The 11,163-nt window shown below is 60.4% G+C and overlaps 1 protein-coding gene and 1 long non-coding RNA gene across 2 annotated transcripts; one reads left to right on the top strand and one right to left on the bottom strand.

The window, feature by feature from the left end:
• Positions 1 to 680: 680 nt before the first annotated feature.
• On the bottom strand, positions 681 to 7,016 carry LOC103348601 (putative protein T-ENOL). Its single transcript, XR_007920160.2, has 6 exons — positions 6,851 to 7,016; positions 6,119 to 6,278; positions 5,728 to 5,878; positions 5,239 to 5,272; positions 5,042 to 5,099; positions 681 to 875 (listed from the first exon to the last, which is right to left on the bottom strand). It is a non-coding gene; the product is annotated as a putative protein T-ENOL (long non-coding RNA).
• Positions 7,017 to 7,318: 302 nt separating this feature from the next.
• CDIPT (CDP-diacylglycerol--inositol 3-phosphatidyltransferase) lies at positions 7,319 to 10,675 on the top strand. The gene is made up of 6 exons (XM_002711864.5): positions 7,319 to 7,720; positions 7,805 to 7,939; positions 8,348 to 8,501; positions 9,175 to 9,256; positions 9,575 to 9,656; positions 9,797 to 10,675. The coding sequence occupies exons 1-6, from the start codon at positions 7,678 to 7,680 to the stop codon at positions 9,940 to 9,942; spliced, it is 642 nt and encodes a 213-aa protein (XP_002711910.3). The 5' UTR covers positions 7,319 to 7,677; the 3' UTR covers positions 9,943 to 10,675.
• Positions 10,676 to 11,163: the final 488 nt, after the last annotated feature.

Raw genomic sequence — 11,163 nt, 5'->3', positions numbered from 1 at the left:
AGGAGAGGAAGAGAGAGACAGAGGTCTTCCAACCGATGGTTCACTCCCCAATTGGCCGCAACAGCCAGAACTGTGCCGATCCAAAGCCAGGAGCCAAGAACGTCTTCCAGGTCTCCCACATGGGTGCAGGGGCCAAAGGACTTGAGCCATCTTCTACTGCTTTCCCAGGCCATAGCAGAGAGCTGGATTGGAAGTGGAGCTGCCAGGTCTCGAACCGGTGCCCATATGGGATGCCGTCGATTCAGGCCAGGGCATTAACCCGCTGAGCCACAGCGCCAGCCTCTGCATTGGATTTGAACCCTCACAAGGACGCTGGGAGACAGATGGGTTATCACTCCTATGTTCCAGATAAGAAAACTGATGCGCGGAGATGTATATAGACTTTCTCAGGAGGCTCCAAGCAGAGATTTCAACACAAAGACCGTCATGCTGCCTTCTCACCGGGGATGGGCGTGACGTGGGCCCAAGGCTCAGGGTCCTCAACACTGATGGTCTAGACCTGGGAGGGGTCGAGTTTGGCTAGGAGAGCTCACCTCTGCCAACAGACTGAATTCAAACCATACCCCAAATTGCCCACACTCAGCGTCCACACCTGCTCCCCAAAAAAGGGGGTGCACGTGTGCATCTTCTCACACCTCCACCCCCCCGAGAACCCACAGCAGAGCACTCCGGAGCCCAAGGAAGGGAGGGGCCGACTCTTTATTACAGCCTTGATTCCTGGCAGTGTCTGTGCCAGAGGGTGGTGAGTTGTGTGCCAAGTTGAGTGATGGTTCCAGAACAGTCCAGAGGCTTTGAGATGACCACTGCTCACGACCGGGAGTCCGTCTCAAGTGAAGTGCTTAACGAGTTGCAAAAGGGGAGCTTGGAGGCACGGTCTAGAGGGGACAAAACGGGGGAGGGAGTGAGAGGCCAAGTGAGGCTGCCACGCTGCTGGGCAGAGCTCCCTGGAAGAGAAGAACAACCTGTGACTCTTCAGGCCCAAGCCTCTTGTTCCCATCCTTCCACCCTCCACCTGTTCTCCAAGCTCTGTCAATCACCCATGCATCCCCCGCCCCCATCCCCCATCTGTCCATTCATCCATCTGTCCATCCCCCATCTGTCCATTCATCCATCTGTCCATCCCCCAATCTCCCCATCCCCCATCTGTCCATTCATCCATCTGTCCATCCCCCAATCTGTCCATTCATCCATCTGCCCATCCCCCATCCCCCAATCTCCCCATCCAGCCATCTACTCATCCCCCCCACACCCATCTGCTCACCCATCCCCCACCCTCGCGCCCCTCTTCCATCAGTAATCGTCATCCCACCCTTGAGAGCCAGGGCTCTCTGCTCCCTGGCAAACTGCTACCCCTAGGGTAGTGCTGGCACACGGTGAGGGCCAAATACACGCTCAATGAGGCCCACAGACGGTATCGACCGCCTGTCCGCTCACCCGTTCCCCAGCCCACGCCTCTGGGAAGTCACAGTGCTCCCCAGTTCCAGGGGCAACTCAGAGACCACAAGTCTTTGCTGAGGGTGTGGAGAGCAATGTCTCTTGGGACTGCGGGGGCGCTGACAGGGGGACAATAGGAAGATGCTCCCTCAGGATGGAGGGGAAACCGCTGGGTGGACGGCGGCTGCCGGACAACCTGCGCAGTGCTCACTGCGGAGTCACAGCAGGCGCGCGCTCAAGGCCCAGAGAGAAAGGTCTTCCTTCCGTTGGTTCACCCCCCAAATGACCACTATGGCTGGCGAGCGCGCTGATCCGAAGCCAGGAGCCAGGTGCTTCTCCTGGTCTCCCATGCAGGTGCAGGGCCCAAGCACCCGGGCCACCCTCCACTGCACTCCCGGGCCACAGCAGAGAGCTGGACTGGAGGAGGAGCAGCCGGGACTAGAACCCGGTGCCCCAACCAGGACTAGAACCCGGGGTACTGGCGCTGCAGGTGGAGGATTAGCCAAGTGAGCCGTGGCGCTGGCAAAGGCCCAGCTGCTGTTTTTTTTTTTTTTTTTTTTTTTTTTTTTTTTTTTTTTTTGACAGGCAGAGTGAACAGTGAGAGGAAGAGACAGAGAAAAAGGTCTTCCTTTGCCGTTGGTTCACCCTCCAATGGCCGCCACGGCAGGCGCATTGTGGCCGCCACACTGCGCTGATCCAAAGGCAGGAGCCAGGTACTTATCCTGGTCTCCCCTGGGGTGCAGGGCCCAAGCACTTGGGCCATCCTCCACTGCACTCCCGGGCCACAGCAGAGAGCTGGCCTGGAAGAGGGGCAACCGGGACAGAATCCGGCGCCCCAACCGGGACTAGAACCCGGTGTGCCGGCACCACAAGGCGGAGGATTAGCCTCGTGAGCCGCGGCTCCGGCCCCAGCTGCTTCTAACACCAAGGCCCAACGGGGTAGGGATCAAACGTCCCCAAGTCTCCTTGGGGACAAGCATGTCGGCTTATTCTGCACCGAACTGTGCCGCAGGCTGTGGTGATAAACATGGAAACAGCGGCACTAGTCACAGCGGGGATTACTCCTGGTCTTGGTGGCCTGGCCCACAACAGATAGTAAACACTTCCCCACTGTCCGCTCCTCCAGGGCTCAGCATCCGGCTCCTCTCTCCCTCTCTCTCCCTTCCAGGACAACCTCCACCGCCCTCCCAGCACCTCCCAGGTGGGACCCAGCCCAGCCCAGACGTCCCTGCTGAGTTCCGCCCCCTTGTTTCCAAATGTCTACATTTCCACCCGAGTTGCCAAAGTATCCTCAAAGCCGAAGGTGCCCAAAGTGGGGACATGGCCACCGTGTTCCAGGAGGACCGAGAAGGCTGGCCGGACCGCACAGGGGGCGAGGGGAGCAGCCACAGGCTCCAGGGCAGAGAGACAGTGGGGTGGCCGGAGGACCCTGTAAGCAAGCCTCTGGCTTGGACTCAGCCACGGAAGAGTCCTGAACAGAAGCAGACCCAGGCTAGCAGCTGTCCGCTCTTTGCTCCTAATCAGTTACTGAACTCATCCAACTTCCTGGTCTTTTCTGCTCTGTACCCCCCCCCCACCGCCCCGTCTCTACTCTTACTGTGACAAGGATCTTAGAGCCTTCAACCTGGTCCCTGCAGAATAATTCCTGACCGGCCTCCCTGGCCCCAGCCTCTCCTCTTCTCACTGACCATAGATCGAGGGACCTAAGACTCCAACACCAGGGCACCCACGTGCTGGCACAGCAGGTTAAGCCGCCACCTGTGACACTGGCGCCCACACTGCACTGCTGCTTTGCTTCCGATCCAGCTCCCCCTGCCAGTGCTCCTGGAGAAGCAGCAGCAGATGGCCCAGGTGCCTGGGCTCCTGCCCCCACGTGGGAGACTCAGATGCAGCTCCAGGCTCCTGGCTTGCATCTGGCCCGGCCCTGGCCATTGCTGCCATTTGGGGAGTGAACCAGCAGACAGAAGACCTCTCTCTCTCTCTCTCTCTCTCTGTAACTGCCTTTCACATCAATCAATTTTAAAAGTAGGAGCCGATGCTGTGGCGTTAGCGGGTAAAGCTGCCGCCTGCAGTGCTGGCACCCCATATGGGCGCCGGTTTGAGTCCTGGCTGCTCCACTTCCGATCTAGCTCTCTGCTATGGCCTGGGAAATCTGTGGGGGGCCGGCGCTGTGGTGCAGCGGGTTAACCCTCTGGCCTGAAGTGCCGGCATCCCATATGGGCGCCGGTTCTAGTCCCAGCTGCTCCACTTCTCATCCAGCAATCTGATCCAGCTCTCTGCTGTGGCCTGGGAAAGCAGTAGAAGATGGCCCCAGTCCTTGGGCCCCTGCACCCGCGTGGGAGACCTGGAAGAAGCTCCTGGCTTCGGATCGGCACAGTTCCGGCTGTTGCAATCAATTGGGGAGTGACCCATCAGATGGAAGACCTCTCTCTCTCTCTCTCTCTCTGACTCTCCTTCTCTCTGTGTGTAACTCTGACTTTCAAATAAATAAAAATAAAACAATTTTTAAAAATAAAAAAAAAATTCTTATAAAAAAAAAAAGCAAGCAAGCAGTGGACGACGGCCCAAGTGCTTGAGGCTTTGCACCTGTGTGGGAGGCCTGGCAGAGGCTCCCGCCCAGCTCTGGCCATTGACGCCATTTGGGGAGTGAACCAGTGGGTGGCAGACCTCTCTCTCCCCTCCAGCCTCCTTCTCTGTGTAACTCTGACTTTCAAATAAATAAATATTTTTAAAAAAGAAGAAAAGAAAGAAAACAGGAGAAAAAATTTATTAAAAAAAAAAAAAAAAAAAGCCCTAGGTGGCAGCACCAGCATCCCCTATGAGCAATGGTTTGCGTCCCGGCTGCTCCACTTCCAATCCAGCTCCCTAGTAACGCGCCTGGAAAAGCAGTAGAAGATGGCCCAAGTGCTTGGGCCCCTGCACCCGCATAGGAGACCCGGAAGAAGCTCCTGGCTCCTGGCTTCAGATTGGCCCAGCTCCAGCCATTTGCAGCCATTTGGGGATTGAACCAATGAATGAAAGACCTCTGAGTGTCTCTACCTCTCTCTGCAACTCTTTCAAATAAATAAAACTAATCTTTACAAAAAAAAAATAAATAAAATAAGTAAAACTCCAACCTCCCTTGCTCAAATTCTTCAGCAGTTCCTCACCTCCAGGAAAACATCTATGGATCTTAGCATGGCACGCTCGAGGCCTGTCCTGCTTAGCCCCCAGCTCCCGGCTCGCCTACTCCCGCAGGTGGGCCCTTCTCCTGGCCTGTGTGAGTACACACACACTTTCACTCCACCAAGACTGATACTGCTCGTGCAATCCTCACCAACCCTTTCATTTTCTTCTCTCCTGCAAAATTCTTTCTTTAGGAGTTACCTCCTCCAGGAAGCGTCCCGATTTCTCCAACACAGGCCGGGTCTTGTCCTTGCTCCTGTATGTACTTGGGGCACGTATCCATATCGGGTTGTAATAGGCCATCCCCTTGTCTGCCCACAACACTAAGCTGTGAACTCTTCAAGGGCAGACACTGGGTCATTCACTCCTGCGTCCCAAGCGCCTCAGACAGACACTGGCACAGAGCGTGACCGTCTGGCCAGTGTCAACAGCCCTGCCCTACCTTGGCACGAGGGGACGGCAGGAGGTGTGCCTTGGTGCGGGTCCGGTTCCTGTCAGAGCTAGGGACAGCAGCAGAGAAGGGAGCGAGCTGAGAACTCCGGTTGGCAGCCTGAGGGGACCAGACTTCCTGCCTGGCCTGGGTGCTATGGACACCCCACCCCCACCCGCATAGGCTCGTCCCCTCGCAGCCGCGCTCACCGGGTGTCAGTGCCTCGGGTCTTGGTGCAGAACACTGGAAGTAGAGGCCCCAGTCAGAGGACGACCATCCCCGTGGCCAGGAAGAGATCAGCTAGAGAAAAAGGGGGCTGAGGGGGCGCCCGGCCAGCAGTGGGGACTCGCTCAGCATGGGGCGAGGTCAGCGCTGGGTGGGCTCCAGGGCTGGCTCATGAAAGTGGACACCAAATCTTGGTGGTGGGGAGGCGGTGGCATCCGGTGCAGCATTTAAGGTACCCGCGTCCCGCCCGGGAGGGCCCGGCTTTGCGTCCCAGCTCCGTCTCCAACTCTAGCTTCCTGCTAAGGCACAGCGGGCAGCCAAGAGCTGGCTCCAGGGCGTGAGGCCCTGCCACCCCTGTGGCAGACCCAGGAGGAGTCCCTGGCTCTCATCTGGCCCAGACCTGGCTAGGTCAGCTCTGGCGGGGAGGGGGTCGGGGCTGGTAGGAGACGCGGCTCTCCCAAGGCGGGGATCACCGTGTTGGGATATCTGAGTCCCTTGGTCTTTTGTCTGCTTCTCCTTGATGGGCACAGGATTCACGTGACAGCAAGCGATAAACAAGGCCTCGTCGGTGAGCTCCGTGCTGATCCGGGTCAGGAATTCCTCAGAGCGAGAGAGTGAAACCTTCTGGGGAGGAGAGGTCAGAAGGGCTTGCTTGGAGCTCCTCCGTGGGTTCCTGGGTCCAGGGGCTCACAGGCTGGGGCTGTGGGCTGCGTGTGCGACCTGGCAGCCTTGAGCCCCGAGGTCTGGACCTGGGTAGGGGCGGGCCGTCTCAGGAGGAGCCCCAAGGGGCTCGCACTGTGGGCGGTGGGTCTGGGCCCCAGGGCTTAGGGTTGACCCACGAGGCTCAGGGCTTGTGTCTCAGACCTGGGACGGGTGCCTCTGCCTGGGAGCCCTCAGTTCCACTCCCATCTCCAGGGTCTCCCCTTGGGAGCTCAGCGGCCCCTCACTCAAGGAGGTTGGAGCTGGAGCTGGAGCCAGCCGGCTGCCCTTCTCCTCATTCCTGGCGGGAGTGGATGCCATGCCCCTGAGAAAGCAGGAGCCTGGGTTGGGCTGAAGAAAGCAGCCCACTTCCCCCCGCCTGCCCCTGCCCAGAACCCATCCCTCCACCATTCCCCAAGCCCAGATTTAACCCGGGCTTTTCCAAAAAACATCGTGTTGTCTCAGTTCTGTCTGAAAAAGAAAAACCTTTTGTAGCCTTATATTGGGGAGTGGGCCCACAATGACTCCCCAGCCCCAAATCGCCCACACAGGGTCTGTCCATCTGTCCTTTCCTCCCTCCCAAGGTGCTTCCCAAGCCACGGCAGCTTTGCCCTTGCGCCCCGGACCTTGCAGATGGTTTGAAATCTTGGGGTACTCGGCACGAGGGGAGGAGGGGAGGTCAAAGGGGCCCTGTTGTAGGTCGCGGGGGTGGGGGCGGGAAAGGGAGATGGAACTGGGGAGGAAGGATGGAAAGAAGGGGAGCCAGGGAGGCGCTGCTACCCGTTGCTATAAAACCTCAGCGTTGGCAGAGGCTCCCCAGCCTCGCTGCTAGGAGACCGGGGTTCTAGAACCCCGGACGAGAGACCCTTCCCCCGCGTCCCTGGCCCCCCTCCGCACCCCGCCAGGTCCTGCGCCGGAGTCCTGGGAAATCTGGGGCGATTGCGCAGGGTGTGGAGCCCGGGACCTCCCACCACTAGGGTGACTCCAGAAGCAGGCGCCAGCCCCGCGCCGGGCCACTCTAGCCGCCACTTCGCAGCCGAGACGGCTCCTGCGAGAGCAAACGAGGCCCAAGGCCTGGCGGGGGCGGGGCCGGAACATGTGGATTGTACTAACTGCCCCGGCCTCTCGGGGGTGTGCCAGGACTCAGAGGGGCGCCTTACCGTCTCATCCATCTCTCCAGGAGGTCATGCCCTCCGCAGAAAGGAAGGCCGAGATAGTCGCTCGGGCCTGCCTCTTTGGGGCGCTTCCCCTTTTAGTTCCTTCCTTTGCTCTGCGCCGACGGCCCTTTGCCCCTTCTCCCCTGCTCTGCGTTTTGGTACGAACCGATGGAAAGGGGCGGAGGGAGGAAAAGGACGGGGAAGCGGGCAGGTCTTAAAGGGGCCGCAGCCATTTTTAAGCCCTCCTTTTTTTCCCACTCCGTCTCTCTTCTAAATTGGCAACGACTCGAGCAGTCGAGTGGGCTCCCGGAAGCCGAGCACAGCTGGAGCAGCCGAGACCCCTGCTGGCCGGGGCTTCGGCTGGGGGCGGGGGGCTGCGCATCGCCGGGGCGGGGTGCGCGCGCTCCCTGCGCCCCGCGCACAGCTGGCTCGGCCCCTGCTCCCGCAGCCTGCGGGCTGGAACAGCTGGGGCCCGGCCGGGGCCGCGGGCTCCAGCGCGCGGTTGGCGGCGCCGGGACAGCGTTGGCACCGCCAGGGCCCGCCCTGGGCGGCGAGGGAGCCGGCGCGATGCCGGGCGAAAATATCTTCCTGTTCGTGCCTAACCTCATCGGTGAGTGCTGCCCGCGGCTCGGGCCGGACGCGAGGGCGTGGGGGGCCTCGGCGGTTCCCTGACGGCGCCCCGTCCCGTCCCAAGGTTACGCCCGGATTGTCTTCGCCATCGTCGCCTTCTACTTCATGCCCAGCTGCCCCCTCACGGCCTCCTCCTTCTACCTGCTCAGCGGGCTCCTGGACGCTTTCGATGGACACGCGGCTCGAGCGCTCAATCAAGGTGACAGCCGCCCGCCGCGAGCCCTCTGGGGCTCTGCCCTTGCCCTCTCTCTGGAGGGTAACGGGGTGGCCTGGGATTGTGCAGCGGCGCCGGTTTAAGCCAGCTCTGGTAGTCGAATCCATGGCTGGCCGGGGCTGCTGTCAAAGAGCAGGACCGGGCGGTGGCCCATTCCACAGGTGTTTGCTATGTAGGCCAGGACAACAGGGCCGGCTTAGAGGGAGAATGGAGATAGAAGGTTCTTTGATCTGTCCTCAGACTGAGCCTTGGTTCTGGGTTTGATGGATGGGGTTGTTCCCGCCACTGTGGCCCCTGTGTATTCCACCCGCGGCGTGCACCTGCCATGGATCCGCACCCCCCGCCCCCCACTCCCACCCAGTGCCTTCCCACCCAATGGCCGTCCTCTTGCAGGAACCCGGTTTGGAGCCATGTTGGACATGCTGACCGACCGCTGTGCCACCATGTGCCTGCTGGTCAACTTGGCCCTGCTGTACCCTCGCGCCACCCTCCTCTTCCAGCTCAGCATGAGCCTGGACGTGGCCAGTCACTGGCTGCACCTCCACAGGTCTGGGGCCGGCCCCACCCCGGGGAGGGGGCCTGGGGGGAGGTCTCTGTGCCAGCGCCGCTTTGCTCGAAGCCCTGGAGCTTGCCACAGCGCCTTGGGGTTAAGCAGTCCCTAAGACCCTCCTATCTCAAGATCCTAGGGTTCCAAATGGGTGGCGACTCAGAGGAAGGAGTCTTTCTTCTTCTTATTATTTTTTTAATTATTTGAGAGGCAAAGAGAGAGCCCCCCATTCTGGTTCACTCCCCCAAAAGCCTACATTGGCCAGGTCTGGGCCAGGTGGAAGAGCTGGGAGCCAGAAACTCCATCCAGGTGTCCCGCGAGGGTGGGAGGAGTCCAGTGATTTGAGCCATCACTTCCCGGGGGAATGCAATGGCAGGAAGCTGGGATTGGGAGCGGGGCCAGGACTCGAGCCCAGGCGCTCCAGCATGGAATGTGGGTGTTCCAAGTGGCACCACTAGGCCAAACCCTTGTCCTCTGGAAGCCTCTGAATGCGGTATCTGAATCTGGACCCTGCCCCCACCTTGGTAAACAGGAACTTTGGTCCTTAGCTGTGCCCTGCACTCTATGCAAGGGGGGTGACCCCAGCACCTGCCGTTCGTGGGTTGGTGGGGGGATCAGGTGCGTGGTGATGGTAGAGAAAGCCCGAGGATTGCCCCCCTCTTCCTCCCCCAAGTTCCGTGGTCCGAGGCAGTGAGAGTCACAAGATGATCGACCTGTCTGGGAATCCAGTGCTCCGTATCTACTACACGTCCAGGGTGAGCCTCGGGGCGGTCCTGGGCTGGACCCTGGTCCGAAGGGCAGGAGAGGGCAGATGAGGGCCCGCCCAGACCCTGCAGGCTTGGGGGGAGGGGGAGGGCTCGGCCCGGTGCACCCTGGGAGCTGAGTGGCTGGGGTGGAGGGGGGGTGGGGGACGTCTGAGAGCACTTCTGGAAGCATGGGCAGCCCCCTAGAAGGAGAAGCGAACGCCTGGGTTGCGCACCCCGACTTGGCGGTGGAGGGGCTCGTGGCGGGGGTGGGGTGGGGTGGGCCCGTGCCTGCCGCTTGCTTAAGCATCCTGTCTGCTGTGTGCGCAGCCTGCCCTGTTCACCCTGTGTGCCGGCAACGAACTCTTCTACTGCCTCCTCTACCTGTTCAATTTCTCCGAGGGACCATTAGGTAGGAGAGGACGGGCGGGGTGGGGGGTGCTGGCCAGCCTGCCTGCCTGCCCGCCTGCGGAGGGGACAGCCTCAGCCCCCCAGGCGCTTCGCTCCTCTGATCCCCCTTCTCTCCGCATCACCCCTGCTGCCTCCCTGCAGTCGGCTCCGTGGGGCTCTTCCGCGTGGGCCTTTGGGTCACTGCCCCCATCGCCCTGCTCAAGTCCCTCATCAGCATCATCCACCTGGTCACGGCCGCCCGCAACATGGCTGCCCTGGACGCCGCAGACCGAGCCAAGAAGAAGTGACCCTGGAGCCCCGAGTCCCACCCCTTCCCCGGCGGGCCGGCCGCCCTCCTGCCCTGGGCGTCGCATCGTGCCATGCGGCCACCCCTCCCTCCAAGAGGCCCGGTGTCGCGTCGTCCTCGTGTGTCGTCCAGCCTGCTGGGATGCGGTCAGCTTCCCTTTGGTGATGTCACAGGCCCACCCCTGGGCTTCGAATCAGGAGGCCCCTCTGCCCGTTCAGCCAGCGACTAGCACTGCCTACCTGCTGGCCCGGCCCTGGGACCTGGCTGAGGTCTTAGGGAGCGTGGAGTGAGAGGAGTGGTGGAGGCGCCGGGTTTCCCAGTAGGCACAGGAGTCACAGCTCTGCCCTTGGCCTGGGGAAGCCTTGGGGCTCCGCCCCCACCGGTCGTCAGGTCCCCCGTGCCGTCCGCCCTGGCTCTGGAAGCCTTAGCAGTAAAGGTGGGAGTTCCACCAGAATGGTGGACGTGGTTTCCTTTGAGGCCTCCGTGGGTCCTGGGGAACTTGGACGGATTTGGAGGTACTTCCCCCGGCTGTGGGCTGGCCGCTTCCGGCCCCAGATGCCGGCCGTGGCCCCTGTGCCCTCCGGCTGGGTGTTCTTGGCCGTCCATGTGTATCCACACTCTTGGTGTTTTCTGCCCCCACCAGGGCGCAGCCTTTCCACGATGCCGTCTCTGTCTAGAATGAAGACTCTTAGCCTGGCATATAATAGCTGCTTAATAAATATTTGTGATTAGAACACTTGGTTTCTCAGAGCCTGGACCTAAGACTGCCTGTAGGATATTTCTTAAAAATACAACATTTGGGGGCCAGTGCTGTGGTCTAATGGGTAAAGCCGCCACCTGCAGTGCCGGCATCCCTTATGGGCGTTGGTTCTAGTCCCAGCTGCTCCACTTCTCATCCAGCTCTCTGCTATGGCCTGGGAAAGCAGTGGAAGATGGCCCAAGTCCTTGGGCCCCTGCACCCACGTGGGAGACCCTGAGGAAGCTCCTGGCTCCTGGCTTTGGATCGGCTCAGCTCCAGCCATTGCGGTCATCTGGGGAGTGAACCAGTGGATGGAAGACCTCTCTCTCTCTGCCTCTGCCTCTGCCTCTGCCTCTCTGTAACTCTGCCTTTCAAAAAAATAAATAAATCTTAAACAAAGAAAAGAAAAAAAAACCTTGGGGCCAGTGTTGTGGCACAGCAGGTTAAGGCGCCATGTACAGTGCTGGCATCCCATATAGGCAC

Source organism: Oryctolagus cuniculus, chromosome 19, assembly GCF_964237555.1.
Source record: "Oryctolagus cuniculus chromosome 19, mOryCun1.1, whole genome shotgun sequence".
Taxonomy (NCBI): domain Eukaryota; kingdom Metazoa; phylum Chordata; class Mammalia; order Lagomorpha; family Leporidae; genus Oryctolagus; species Oryctolagus cuniculus.
Note: the sequence above shows the minus strand (reverse complement) of the source record. Positions and strands in the feature narration are given on the sequence as shown.